A 15,849-nucleotide genomic window follows, 5' to 3' on the forward strand; every position below is an offset into this window, starting at 1 on the left:
GTTTGTTTTTTGTTTTTTTTTTTTTAATTAATCATATTTTAGTTCTGCAGGCAGAGGATTGTAGTCCTTGCATATTTGAATGGAGAGACTTAGTTTTGCTGGTTTAAGGTGTCTTAATACAGGAGGGCACTGTATATTTCTAAATCAATGTGAATGTATATTTTATTAGGTTTTAAAAGTATGTGAATGGCTTGCAAAGTATTCTCTTTCTTTGATGTAGGAGCAAAATACAGATACTACAAGTTGTATTCTTCAGAATGTGTCTCCAGGGGATTATATAATTGAGGTAATATTTCTAAAAAGTCATTTGTACAACAGCTAAATGAGTATGTTAATGGAGAAATTAACTGAAATTAAAGTATTTCAGGTTATATTCTAGTAAAATTGGACCTCACATCCCTACTGAAATACGATGGGCAAGTAAAGGTTTTTATACAGATTGTTCTTGACCTTTCCATAGCTTTGCTTCCCTGAGTGCATAGCAGTTTCATCTGTGCCTTCAAGTAAAGTTGTGGGCCTGCGTAATTCTTGGACTTCAACTTTTTTAGTTGGAATTCAGTAGTTGGGTCAATTTTTACTACACTTAAAAGCTGTGTATTTCTCTTGATGGTGACAGTATGTGAACTCTGAAAATTAATGTTACATCATTAAACTATGTACCAACAAAGGTGATTTCACTAATTACTAGTTTGTGGTGCTCTTTAATTTTAACTTTTTGAACAGTAAGTGTCTTCACATTTGGTCATGAAAGCTGTTATAGTTTATGTATTGCAAAAATAAATAAAATTAAGTATCCACAAAATAACATTCAACTTTTACTTTTCAAAGCTGGTTGATGACACTAATACAACAAGGAAAACAATGCACTATGCGCTAAAGCCAGGTATGAATTTTGTTTTTTTAAACAGTATACAGTATTTACCTTATTAATTTAGATTGTTTTAATTATGTTGGAAACAAATCTCGATTTGACCTGTGTCTGTTTGCCATAATCAAGGCTACTGAGGCAATTGTGCTGTGATTTTTTGACCTAAGGAAAAAAGAGCAGACATGCACACTTGTACATACGCATCTGCCTGTCTGTACATTTATATTTAGTACGGTTTAGATCAATATGTCATTGGAAATCTGTGTGGGAAAGCCACTTTTGTTGTATATATGGATATGAAGTATCATAGTCTGTATCTTAATTGCATGCAACTTATGCATGCAGTAGTGTGGAAATAATGTAGTGAAACTGAGAGAGCAGCTTAAATGTGTTACCTGCCTATGTACTTCAGCACTGAAGTCAAATCAAGCAGTCTAGAAAACCTGTCAGGTGAATGCTTAGCATGTCCGTGGATAAGACCAGTTATTGAGAAGCTAAGTAGGGATTTCAGAATGTAACTGCAGACACAAAGCATAGCCTCAGATGAAGGCAATGGGCAAAATGGACTGAATCCTAATGCACATTGCTAAAGATAATCTGTGCAGAAAGAGAGTTCTTTATAAGTGGCTAGTTCAGCACCCTGGAATAAAAATCTGTCAGGTCCAAATGAATATTGCATATCTTACCAAAACTACACTTCATGTAAAGTTCTTCTTATGGGGCGAAGTATGAGTTGGTATGCAGCACTTGATACTTGTGTTAGTTGCTCTAATGCTGTGGTGATGGAGACAGTCAGCATAAAACCAATTTAAAATGGAGCAGAACATGATGATGTTTGATTCTACTGGATATTTGAGAATTACCTGCTAATAGTGTACTGCAGCAGTTTTACATTCCCAGTGTGAAGATTTGATTACATAATTATAATATAGCTTATTTTTTTTATGGCTAATTCTGCTTTATTTTTCAAAGTACATTCTCCGTGGGCTGGACCAATAAGAGCTATTGCCATTACAGTCCCATTAGTTGTCATTTCAGCATTTGCAACGCTTTTCACAGTGATGTGCCGCAAGAAACAGCAAGGTAAGAGGGTTTATTCAATACAGAGTTCCACTTAAAGATGCACTGTTGCAACCAAAAAAGTCTTAACTGGTAGGTTTGTTCCAGAAATACCTTTCTCTGAAGAGCTTCCTTTCCCCTTTCCCCTTTCCCCTTTCCCCTTTCCCCTTTCCCCTTTCCCCTTTCCCCTTTCCCCTTTCCCCTTTCCCCTTTCCCCTTTCCCCTTTCCCCTTTCCCCTTTCCCCTTTCCCCTTTCCCCTTTCCCCTTTCCCCTTTCCTTCTTCACTCTCCTTATTGCCCACAGCTTTTTTTGTGTGTTGAAACTTTTAGCAAATTCTTAATCAGTGCTTGATGGTAATTTGTTACCATAGAAAGTATTGTATCACAAATCAAGACTTCACTGTAGAAAGAAGAGAACAAAATTGCTCTTGGGAAGTATTTTTGGTTTCGGGTTTCATTTTATTTGTGAAAGTACTACATGAGCATGTAGAATACAAACGGATCTGTAAATTGATATATTTTAAACATTCCCTTATTTAACTCAGAAATGTCTAATTCATATTTATTTTAAATGAGAAGGAAAGTAAAGCCATGTGATACAATACAATTCTCAGCACTCTCTGAAACACTACCTGTATCTATTATTCCAGATTTGCTCACTTTCCTGGAAGTTGCCTTTACACTTCATCCTAAGCCATCTTCCTAAATTTACTCTTTCGAAGACTTACTTGCAGATGTTTCTCTAAATGAGATGCCATCCCTCTTTGCTGACTTCTCTCTCCACTGTGTCCAGGAGCTGGCAAGCCACACTTGTTAAACATTGAGATGTTAAAAATCAATTGCCATTTTTTGTAGAATCTAGGGAATCATGTGGTTTCATGGATATGGAAAAAGAGATTACTTCCCCAAACCTCACATATCTGCGTTATCCATCTGAATTTTGGCATTGAGCTATACTGCAAGTGCTATATGCCATCTGGGTTAAATCCTTTTACCTTCTGGTCTTCTGTAGCTATCCCTTTGCTCACAGCTAGCACAGTTCCAACACAAAACCCAGACAAATCAGTAAGGATTTGTCTACAGAGAGAGTTGTTCCAGAATAGCTATTCCTTTTGAATTGTTCTAAATTAAAACCCTAGATGGATATTCTTATTTTGAAATAATCATGCTTTATTCCAAATTAGTTTAATCAACTGTAGAATTAGATTGAATTAGTCTGGTGTAAAGCCAGGCTTTTATGTTCCAGCATAAAAACATCTATACAAGGAAAGAAACACTAATAGCTATTTTGATTTAAATTAATCATATCCTAATTCAAATTAATTTCAAATTAATGTCCAAATGTGTGTGTCTATATACACCAGAGAGATACCGTATGATATTCTGAAGGGATCTGTGTTCCTGGAGTTTAATATTCTTACCTGGCTTGTGTTGTAGGTTTGGGGTTTTTTTACTTCTTTTAAATAAGACCGTTATACAGGGAACTCTTGATGATGATACATCTTTAAGACTTAAACTATTTGAACAGAGAGGTGAAGACTGTTGAAGCTGGATAGAGTTGAAACAAGCTCACTATTTATAAAAATAAACCTTTTTTGAGTTTGCTGAGTTGTACAGTAATAATTGCACATTTCACTTTCAAAGTTTTTTCCACATATGTAGCAACTCATAAGCTGGAGTGTGTGCAACTTTTGTTTTTCAGGCTGGAAAGGAAAGGAATCTCTTATGAAAAAAGTCATTACTGTATGCATTAGTAACATGCCTACAAAAGTTTTAAAAAAAAACAAAACCAAAACAAACCCCACAAAACCGGAACAAAACCAAGCTTTATAGTGTGAACTCTCTTTCTTTCTTCCAATCTAGAAAATATATATTCCCATCTAGATGAGGAGAGCTCAGAATCTTCAGCATATGCTGCAGGTCTCCATGTGGAAAGACTTCGCCCCCGGCCAAAAGTGTTCATCTGCTATTCCAGTAAAGATTGCCAGAAACACGTTAACGTCATCCAATGCTTTGCTTATTTTCTTCAGGACTTTTGTGGCTGTGAGGTAAACTCATTTCTTCTGTAAACAGAGTTTCCGTAATTGAAACAGCACCCCCAAAATTCATAATAATTATGTGCTTGAAAGTGAGGTATTTCAATCTCTCCACAGAGATAACTTTCATTATTTTTCTAAATATTGGCTATATACATTTCCTTTACTTAGGGAAAAGGAACAGATCATAGCCCATGTAAAAAAAAACAAAACAACGTAGTGGAAAATGTGTACTGTATTGGTTCCAGGACTTTCATTCAGCCATGTTTAGGTTGTTTCATATTAACTGCTTTTTCTGTTAAGTAGGTCTTGCATCTTTATAGTCAGAAGCCACAAAGAGGTATTGGTGTCTACCTGATACACTTCAGTAATCCTAAAAGACATTTTATATTGTAATTTTAAAGTAGTTGAATGTATTAAAACTCCTACTCGTAGAGCAAAATCTGTGTAATTAGGATTAATTGTTGACATTATGTATTAATTTTTATTTATTTTAATTTTTTTAACTTCCCTTCTGTTCCATTAATGCTGTAAAATCAGCACGTCTTTTTCTTGGTTTTGATTGAAAGCTATGGGAAAGACATTCAAATTGTTACTTTGAACGACTAGGCTTAGAATCTCAGACTGCTTTCTAAAATATAATCAATACGTGGCCAGTCTTTCACTTTTCAACTGTAAAAAGGCAAGACAATTGTTAACCTATTTTTGCTGCATTTCCTGCCACCGTGATTTTAAATGTGAATGGGAACTAGTTTTTGAACTATACAGCAAGTCTGGCCTCTAGTGGCCACACACAGTAACATAATCGATGCCTCGCATGTTGGGGGATGTTCACAATTCATTCATAATGTTTAAAATAGTTCAGGTAAGGTGTTTTATAGGTAACTTACTTAAATCCCCTTTTTAGAGATGTACTTTAGCCCTGCTACACCATACTTCTTTGAAATAGTGTTAAGGTGAGCTGTTACTGCTATAACTGTGTATCATGGAACACATGGTATCAGGCATCTTTTAAGATTTATATAACAAAATATTGATAGTGTCTACATACAGAAATAATATGTGTTATTATTAAAGCTGTGGAGTTTAATACAAAAAAGTGTTGCTCAATGCATAATGGAACAGTTGCACAACCATTTTTCACATTGAATTGGAATGTTTTCTCATAAAGGACAAAACCAGTAGCATTTAACAGTCATTTAAAATAATAACATGGCCACACTAAAAATTCTTTCTCACAGATAGGAGATCAGACAGTGTTTTGAAGAACAGAAACAAAAACAGACACAAAAGAAAAACTACGTGCATTGTACAGGTAGTGTCAGAGTACGTGCCAAGCAGCTGTAAAGTGACTTCTCTTCCCCGTGCATAGAATAGAATAGTTCAGTTGGAGGGGACCTACAATGATCATCTGGTCCAACTGCCTGACCACTTCAGGCATGATTACTTTGTTCTCGTAGCTGACTCTGCGATAACAGTTTTCATGAGTCCTTGTGTTCTAGGCATCCACCTACTCTCTGTGTTCTGACATGGCAAAGTTTTCCGCTCTGTTATGGGTGAAGTAGCAGAGAAAAAATACTTTGTTTTCTGGAAAAATGCTTGAGAGAAGACTTCATAAATAGTGTTGATGTGTATCTATTACAGAAGTCTTTTGCATCTATTTTTTTCTGTTATTCTCCTGCTCATTCTTTCTTTCATGAGATAAAGCATTGTGCCCTTCATCTTGGTGTATACAGACATTTCAGACCATGTAGAATGTTCAGAAAATTTGACAAAGTACAATATAAAAAAACACTTATGATTAAATTTTCAGAGCTTTCTTATCAGAGATAAGCTGCTGCTGTTTTGCAGCCTAACTGAAAGGGCTTGATGTTATAGGCACTAATTATGTTTGTATCTAGATATGAAAATTCTTGGCATCAGATTTCATTAATATGAAAAACATGATAAATGACTATGGATTTCCTTTACATTCAGCACATTAAGAATCCAGATATACAATAGTTACATTGTTTGAGGCATGCACAATATATTGTTTATTGTGGATTGATGATATCTAATTTGATCAGATAAGTAAATAGTAATTTACTTGGTCCAGCCATATTTTCTATATTCTTTTTATTCCCTGAGAAATATTGCGATGTACCAAATCCATAGTGGTTTTATTTTTTAAGGAACCAGTTTACATTCAACTACCTGGCTTTGCGCTGTTACTTGTTGATTCCATAAATTTATATGTAACATGGGTATAATTAGGTATCTAATAAGTAAGCAGCAAAATGGGTTCATATAGTAAGTAGCATTCTTGTTTAAAAAAAAAAAAAGTCTAGAAGGTTCTCCTTTTTACTTTAGCAATTCACCTACTGCCTTAGCCCACTGAAATATTCAGCCTGCAAGCCAAGTTTAGAATGAATGCGAGGCCTTGCTTATTTTGGCAAATAACTACTGACATAGTTAGTATCATTGATCCCAGGTTGTTCACTGTCAATGCTATGTTAATTATTACTTATTTCTCTTTTAAAACAGCTTGTATTTGTATCAGAGACAAGCTGTAGTTATATTAATCATTAATTCTCAACTTTCAGATAAATACAAGCTGTCTCACTGAATATAACTCATTTAAATTTTATTAGCAAATATATCTTATAATGAATATCAACCAGAATGTTCTGTTCTTTTCCAGGTGGCTCTAGATTTGTGGGAAGATCTAAAAATTTGTAAAGAAGGTCAGAAAGAATGGCTTATTAAAAAAATAAACGAGTCCCAGTTTATCATCATTGTGTGTTCCAAGGGAATGAAATACTTTGTTGAAAAAAAGAACTGGAAACACAGAGGGATAACCAAAGATGCAGGAAGAGGAGAACTCTTTCTGTTTGCTGTGTTGACTGTTGCAGAGAAGCTTCGTCAAGCAAAGCAGAATTCAAATGACCTCTGCAAGTTCATTGCAGTCTACTTTGATTACTCCTGTGAAGGAGACATCCCTGGTATTTTGGATCTAAGTACCAAATACAAACTCATGGACAATCTCCCTCAGCTGTATTCGCATTTACACTCCAGAGATCTTAGTGTACAGGATTCAGAGGTGTTTCCTGTTAACATTAGTAAAAGGAATTATTTCAGGAGCAAATCTGGGAGGTCCCTTTATGTTGCCATTTGCAATATGCATCAGTTCATTGATCAGGAACCAGACTGGTTTGAGAAACAATTTATTCCCTTCCCTCCACCTTCTTTACATTACTCTGAGCCTGTCATGGAAAAATTTGATTCAGGCTTGGTTTTAAATGACTTGGTGACTAAACAGGTGATGGATGGTGATTTTTACCTGAAAACAGATGTAAATATTTCAGCGGGGAATTCAGACTCTCACTGTATAATTCAGCACTTAAACCTTGGAGAAGATGTAGAAACTCAGGATGTTCAAGGTGGTGGCAGCTCTGTTCTTCAGCCGTTGTTACATGTTGTTAAAGCTTCAAATCTTAAAGATATGCCTCGAGATTCTGGAATCTATGATTCATCTGTTCCTTCATCTGAATTATCTTTACCTTTAATGGAAGGACTATTGACAGACCAAATTGAAACATCTTCCATTACAGGAAGTGTTTCTTCATCATCAGGTTTAGGTAAGATACAGCAGTGTTTCAAAAATTACGTTCAGTTACTGTGTGCATATTTCTACCATCTCAAAATACTTAAGATAATATGTGAGGAGTCATATAGAACGCTGCAGAGAAAGGTAAGCATTGTATAAAGATGGTAAAAAAGATAGGTTTCAATAATTTCAGAAAAATGAATCTTTTCCTTAACTTATTGGGGAGTGGGGATTCTTAGCTAAATAAGAGTTCACTAAAATTCTATTAATAAGTCACTTCTCATTGTTTGACCTATTACTGGAGAGATGGCTTCCTTCTTCCAGGGACTTCTTGGCAGCTGTGATACTCAGCTGACAGCTGCGTGGTTTAATGAAGAGGGTGATATGGTGAAGCATTCGTACAGAACAGCCATAAATCTAGAACTGACATCCTATTTTGCTCCAACACATGCTAGAACCTTTAGGAATATAGTCTGTACTGCGGTTAACTGAAGTTTCAGAATGACATTAGGCTTTTCACTGGATATGGGCCTGGGGGGAATGAACAAACGGGTTTCAGTGGACGAGTTTAAATGCTTGGAAGACACTCTCTGAAATAGATACCCAGCTTAGATGCCTATGGTTAGAAGGTGTAGATATTGCCTCAGGCTATATAAAAAGCTGATGCGACCTTACCAGTTACAGAACATTGAACTGGCATCACAACTACATCAGTGTGGAATGTTCCAGCAATTGCATTCATAGGATTAAACTGCTGTTTGCTGAGATTTTCCTTAAGCAGCTACAACAGGTGAATATTGCATTTTGATGGTGGTATGCTGTTCTGCTTTCTTGAATGCACATTGACAGTGAAGTAATTTGTTAGACTTTTCTCTTGGCTAAATGGATTAATTTTTTTATTATTCAGATAATTCATAACTAATACTTGATGCCAGAATTATCTTGGGGGGAGAGAATAGAGATGTTGATTTACAGAGATAGCATCTATATTTATAGGCTAGATAGTCTATAGGACAAAATAACTAAAACCTGAAAACTTTTCAGGTAGAAAACCCCCAGATTTACTGATTTCGTTACATAAGCCACAAATACTCTGTTATTGTTCCAAATTTAATATATTCTTTAATTTCCTGCCATCTTCTAACATAGCCTTTTTTCACATTTGTGGGAAAAATTACAGATGATATTTGTAAAGGTTCTAGTGTTGGATGAAAGTAGGATGCTAGTTTAAAATTTATGGCCTTTCTGTGAGAATGCTTTACCAGTATTCCCCTCCTGATTCAATCACGGAGCTGTCAGCTGGGTATCCCAGCTGCCAAGGAGTCACTGGAAGAAAGAGGCAGTCTTTCCTGTAATTAATTCTCAAGTCACATACCTACTTGTTCACATGTTTCAGCTATAGAGGTTAAATATTACAGCACTAGCTGGTAGAGTTGGATCTTAACACTGATGTTCCAACATCTTAAGAAACCACAATAACTTCTGCCATTTTCCCATTTGCTGTCCCTGTCCAAAAGCACCGCTCTGACCGACTCTCACTCAAACCTCCCCTCACCCAAACCACAGCCCTAATTAGGTACAGGGTACAAAGGAGACAATATCTAGAACTGAGCATCATCTGCCTTTTATAGTGCAACCCATTAAATGTTTTTACTGTCCCAGACATACAAAATATTTATAGCCCTAGTATTTATATGCCTAATCATGTGAGGAGTAGATAGAATTTTTTAGCTTTTATTCTTGTTCTAAGAGTTGGACATGTCCAAATTGTTACTCTGAATTCACAGTACAATTTCTGTTCTGGCTACCTATTTTTTATCCGTTACTTGGTCAGAACAGAAGTGAATAGCTCTGTCATTTAGCGTCTCAAGGTAGATCTTCCCTTTCTTCTTTAAAGGACAGTTTGATTTAATCTTTTCAATTAAAATCATAAATCACATAACTTGTAATACTTTGTCTTTTGGTGCAGTTCATGTGCAGACTACTGATCTGCAAAGAAAAGTTTCTCAAAGAGATCATCATATTGGACATCATCAACTGAAGTTCAAACCAGTTTAATTTTGAGGAAGTACCAACAACCAAACCTTTACTAGGTCCATTCACTAACAAGATTTTCTCTTAAGAAGCCCTGCTTGGGTAGAAAATTTGTATTAATTCTTTAGATAAGGAGTTACTGAGCATGGTAGTTCAGCATCATGAATGTATGGCATTATGATCCAGAGGGTTTTCATAAGTTTTCTTTGCATTGTTTCTAAAATGTTGACCAAATAGAAAATCAGTGTTTCAATTAATGAACCTCACTTTTTTTCCTTTTATAGGAGAAGAAGAACCTCCTGTAATCACTGCTACAAAATTCTTAGTGCCTGGAATATGTAAAGCAGAACTTCATTGCCATATCCATACTGACGAACTGCAGGCAATTGCTCCTTTGTAATACATTACAGCATTGTTATGCATTGCCACTTTATCAACAGCCTCTGTTTGTGTTTAACTACCACACTGTCTCAGCACTACATCTACATGAAGGAACAAATACTCCCTGAAGAAGATCTGTTATTCCTAAGGGATTTTTTTATAGCCAGTAAACTTGAATCTGTTGGTCTTTCATGATTTGAAAAATGCAGCTTGGAAAAATAGATGAGAATGCATTTCAAAATTGTTCCTATTATTAATTTAAATGTTATGATATTACATTGTTTACAGATGCCATAATCAAAATTGACTTTTTTTTTTTTGCTAGAAATAATCTTGCAACTGGACATAAAATAGCTTGGAACATTAAGTCTTAGTAAATTTTGTAGTCCAGCCTCTAGTTTTAAGTGCTGACATACTTGATAGCAGGGGTGTTATAGCGAATGAGAGCAGGATTATTTTCAGAAGCAAGATAAAATGCCAAATGTGAGATCTAGAAATTCATCAGCAGAAATTATTTTCTTTTAGAAATGTTTGAGCTCCTTTCCTCACAGTCTCCTCTCTTTCCCAAATGTAAATGTGTCTCAGTATTTAATTTCAGATAAGCACATGTCTCTCTCTTCTGTATGATTCTTCTATCTCTTCTCCACAATCTGGCTATGATGACTCACAAATAGTACCATATTGAGTCTGAGGTATCATTTTTATAATAGACAACAGTATAGATCCTGCATATGCTGAGTGATACCAAGGAAACTGAAGTTTCCCGTTTTCTTCCTGGAATGTTTAATATAAAGAATACTTTAAAGAGATGGGGGAAGGAAGACCAGATTTTGTATTTAAGGCATCATTCTGGATTTTTTCAGCCATGAGATGAGTATGCTTTATGGGGGATTTCATACTACCCTTCAAGAACATACTGCTACAAGATTACCTGGGGTAAAACCAGTTAAGCAGTTAACAGGCATGAATACTTTGTTTTGAGCCAACCAGTAAACAGAAGCCTATGCGTTATTTTGTGGTTCGTACTACTTATCATTACTTACTGATTAAGATAGTATAATATTACTAGTGTTATATTAACAAAAAATGCCAAAACTAAAACTGGACACGTTTATCTAAAGACACAGAGCATGCATGTCCTTTCTTCTGCAGTGACCAGGTAGATATACCATCATCCAAAATATCCCTGCTGTTTCCAAAGAGCAACTTTTCATAAGTAAAACCCATCTATGTAACTGCAATTCTAGGCACTATTGGAATAAGCATGATAACAGAAAATAGTAAAGGACACCTTATCAATTTGCCTTTGCTAATTTTGCTCATGGAGTCAGATTCTGTCTCGTTTAACCTGTCTTCACGTTCCACTATCAGGAGGTTACTTTAGGAATATATCAAGGGAGAACTAAACCACCTCAAATATTCTCTCAGTTTTGATAGATGAGATGACTGTTTTGATAACTGTTACATTGTATTATCCATTTTAATAGCTTGAGATAGAACTATTAAACCAGTGATGATTTTGGCTGAGCAGCTTTAAAGCTCCAGGGTAATTTTTTTTTTTTGCATCAGTTAATACTTAATCATTTGAATTTTCAAACAAAAGACTTGAAATTGTTGTCACAACTGGAGTAAGAAAGTGCTGTAACAATTATTTGAACATAACCATCAATGGCATAATTCCGACATGCTTTGCAATTGTAATACGGAATTCTGTGATCAACTAGATGTATGTGTCAGGTTTGGAGGGCCTTGTCCATTAATGTAATGTTTCTTACGCTTCCTGTTTTCTGAATTTGAAAGAACACTTAACTGGAGAACCTCAAACTTGCAGCACCCAAGTAAGTTTTTGGTAGTTTTTAAGTACATAGTGAATCATCTGCACCTTCATCATGGTTTTTTTTTTTATGCTGTGCCTTGAGCTGTACTGAAAGCAAAATTCTTCATGTTTTCCCATTCTTTGAAGTGGAAATATACCTGGGTCAAACTAGGCAGAATAATCTAGAGGTAAATGGTTCTCCACTAAATCCAGCTGTGAAGGATCTTGATTCAGTGCCATTCTTGCCATTTTAATAGAAAGTTTGGGTTGATAAGACAGGCAGAAAGGTTACAAAATTTGTGTGCTGAAGAGCTGCTGTGCACAGAAGTGCCAAAGCTGCCAAATATGAGGAGGAGGCAATTTCTTAGCAGTTAGCTGGTGAAGGCAATGCTGCTTTCCTCCATGGAAAGTCCCAGCTCACATACTGTTTATTTTATGCTAGACTAAAGATAGGAAAGACTTCTGGTTCCGTTAAATTCAGTAGCAGAATTGGTATTACTTTAATGGAATTAGGTTTTCATTTTGAGCTCTAAGAAAGCTCAGTTTTGAAAACAGATGAAGGCAGTTGCACAAAGAATCACTTGTCATTAATGTTTTTATTTTTATTTCTTCAAAATTTGCTGTACAATCCTGCAAATTTTATTTTTTTAATTGTAAGATCTATGCAGATGCCAATCAAATCTGTTGGGAGGGAGGGGGAGAAAAGAAGAATTCCTCCATTCCTTCTTAGCATAAGGTGGAAACAGCATATTATATGTCCTCAGAAGAAAGAGAATATAATTAACTAATTGAAAATTTAGAGTAGGACAAGCCCACACTTAAAATATACAAAATTGAGAAAAGTAATACTTAATCTGATTTAGCATAGTTTGGGGTTTGTTTTGTTTTGTTTTGCAAAGCTACAGTGCTTTATAAAATTAGAAAAATATTGTGTATATTGAGAAGCTGGAAGGACACAGTACTGAATTTGCAAGAATTCTGTATTTTCCCTTCAAGAAGAATAACAGCAAAAATCCTTGTAAAAAATATTTTTAAAACAAATATGTTAATACCCATATTAGAGGTTAGCTTACTACTCTTTTCAAGCATTAGTAAACTCTAAACAGAATGTTAACAGTGAAGGGATCCCTTTAATTTCTACTAGACTCAAGTGTGTGGATGTTGTTTGGATGTTTTAAAATGTATTTTCTGGGAGGGTGGAAAAAAAGTTGGAAAGCTGAAGGTTTGAGATACGGCAGCGTGTTCAACATTTTAAATGATAAGTATAGTTTTTGCCATAATTTGTACCTGTACACAAACACATCAACTGTTGAAAAAAGAGTGCAGCTGACATTTGCAGAAATAAAATTTTTATGATACTATAATTTAGAAGTCAAATATCAAAATAAAACATTACTGTTCAGTTTCTTTCATTGGGCTTTTCTTAGTAATATAAGAAGATTGGACTTAAGAGTCCAATTGTTTTTATCCAAAACACTTTTAATGCGGTTGTGGACACCACACAAGTAACGAGACTCTTTAACTGCTATTCATACTACATCTGGAAGTGAAACAGGTATTTTGATGTGTGTTTAATATAGTCAAGCAACTGTAAGAAACTTTAATTTTCTAAAACTTTTATATTGGAGAGACAGGGTCTGTTTTTTTTTTTCTTTGGTTGTTTTTTTTTTTTTTTGTTTGTTTGTTTTTTTAATAAAACTGCCTTAATATGATTTTATGTAATTATTTTTCCTATATACTCCTTGAACGTCTCCTAGCAGTACATGGTTCTGCATGTCACATGAAACCTATCCACACCAACTACAAAACCATAATAACCTGGATTGGATTAGTTTTGTCAAAGAAGATGTGATCATTACCTAAGATTTGTATGTTTTTTTGTTTTCATCCAAGTGGATTTCAAAGCACTGTTCAGTCGATGAATCCTGCAAACTGTGATTTCAGGGATAAGCCTTGAAATCACTCGCATTCCTTAAGTTGCTCAGGTAAATGAAGGGTTTTATAATGGACTTTTGGTCTCGCACAATGAAGCTTAGAATTCTGTAGAAAAATCTGTAATGAGTCTGTAAAACTTGTTATTACTGAAGACTTGAACTGCTTCCTTAATATTAGATAGTTTGTGTACACATTAGCTATGTTGAATTTACAGGATGATGTTTAAAATGTTTATACCTGTTGTCTTTGGTTGGGCCTCGATCACACAATTCCTAATTCTATCACCAGTTAAATCAGAGACATTCTGAAGGGTCACTAAGCATGTGAATAGTTGCATTAGTAATTCAAAAGGGAATTTGATAAGTTACTTCTCTGTGTTTGAACTGGACTTCTTTCAGATGTGTTATCCATATGTATATCCCACAGTCCTAATCTCTGTCCTCTGTCTTGGAGCCCTGTACATGAGGGACTTTGTGGTTGAAAGAAAATGGAAAGAAGGTGTTGCTCTAGTTTTTATATCTTCAGTTTAAAACATGAGAACCCTCAGGATGCTTTCCTGGTGTTTGGGAACTGTTGGCCAAAATTCTTCCGCCTTGAGGATGTGAAAAGATATGCTTCAATATAAGGATGTGCATGTGGATAATCCATCTCAAAAAACTTAAGGAAACAAGCTCTCATTTTCCTTTTTTATCTTGCATTTAAATATTGTGGTGACTTGATACTGAAATCTGCCCCCCCCCCCCCCCCCAAACCTCCCAAACAACCAAAACCACACAACAGCAAATACTTTCTGAGTTAGTGAAAAACGTGCACTGCACACAGTATGTACATTCAAACTGTAACTGGTCAGAGCTTAATTATTTCTAAAAGGTCAGAAGTTAAAGGTGGTGCTATAGATCAGCTGAAGGAATTTTTCCATCTAAAGTCTGATTTACCAATGATGTTCATTTTTACGGGCAGCTGCACTTTTGACAATGATTTCTTACTTACAGTAGTCCATGGAAAAAGTAGAGATTGGTCATATTGTCCTGTTTGCAAAAAGCAGAGGAAAAGGAAGTGTTCTTTCCTCAGTGTCAGATGTCACCTAAATGACCAGAAATTGAAGTGTTTGCCCATAACCTACCTCAATGCTGAAAGCTCAGTTCTTAGTGATTTTGGTATTTTACTCCAATGCAGATACTTTGGGAAGGCTGGGAGTTTGAAAACAGCAATGTGAAAATATGAAAGATGCTGGGGTGGGTGGGCAATTTAGTTATATATAGTTATATATAATAGTTTATAATAAACTATTAATAGACATAATAGTTATAATAGTAAGCATCAGTGCAAGAAGAAATTAACATCTGGAGAATTTTCTTCATCAAGTAATAAAAAGACTTCATTTTTAATGGATAGGGAGCTGTAAAATTCAAGGCTGATTTACCACAGAAATCAAACTACTTTTTTTCCAGATTCTGCCAATTAGGTACACAGGCCTTGACAATAGATGGAAGGTTGAGCCAGCGTGAGTGAGTATATGGAATGCCATCCTGTTGGGCTGCTGATTTAGCTGGAATTCTAACTGTTTAGTTGCTAATGGTGTGCAAAAGGACCTATTTGGAGAGAGGCAGTCTTGCTGATTATACAAGTCAGGTAAATTTATTTCATAATAGTCCACATAACTTGCTCTGAATTTCTGTAATAGCCAACCATGTTTATGATGAGATTTTACTTAACCAAAATATTTGACTGTTGATAATCATAACATAATTTCCTAAGGAATTCATTTCTTACTAACAGACATGGAACCTGGCATTATATAAAGGGCCTGGGAGACTGATACAGTGTTTTTCCCATATCAGAGTGAAGCAACCTTTGGAGGCTATGCTCTGCCTTTTATTGGAATATTGACTATTGCCAACAACTGCAGACCAAGAGTTCTTTATTACCTTTGACTGTACACTAAAAATACAGATCAAAACTAAAAATGGAAGTTGCCAATTTTGAGGCTGAGAAAATTTTATTTCTAACCCAATTACAAGGGATTAAGCTTGTCAGAAGACTGGATGCCTAGCATAGCGAAAGGGAAAATTAAACACTTAGGGAATGGACTTGTTTTATTTATTCTTTACATAGTTCCAAACTAAACTGT

General features: G+C 35.3%; 1 protein-coding gene across 1 annotated transcript in view; it reads left to right on the forward strand.

The window, feature by feature from the left end:
* The window catches only part of IL17RD (interleukin 17 receptor D), a 53,163-nt gene extending 39,978 nt beyond the window's left edge, over positions 1 to 13,185 (forward strand). The window contains exons 8-13 of the mRNA XM_075052720.1: positions 221 to 286; positions 829 to 883; positions 1,841 to 1,951; positions 3,791 to 3,975; positions 6,647 to 7,583; positions 9,871 to 13,185. Of these exons, the coding sequence (XP_074908821.1) occupies positions 221 to 286; positions 829 to 883; positions 1,841 to 1,951; positions 3,791 to 3,975; positions 6,647 to 7,583; positions 9,871 to 9,986 (1,470 nt within the window). The 3' untranslated portion in view covers positions 9,987 to 13,185. The remainder of the gene's footprint in view (positions 1 to 220; positions 287 to 828; positions 884 to 1,840; positions 1,952 to 3,790; positions 3,976 to 6,646; positions 7,584 to 9,870) is intronic.
* The last annotated feature ends 2,664 nt before the right edge of the window (positions 13,186 to 15,849 follow it).

The sequence above is a fragment of the Buteo buteo genome, chromosome 21, assembly GCF_964188355.1.
Source record: "Buteo buteo chromosome 21, bButBut1.hap1.1, whole genome shotgun sequence".
Taxonomy (NCBI): domain Eukaryota; kingdom Metazoa; phylum Chordata; class Aves; order Accipitriformes; family Accipitridae; genus Buteo; species Buteo buteo.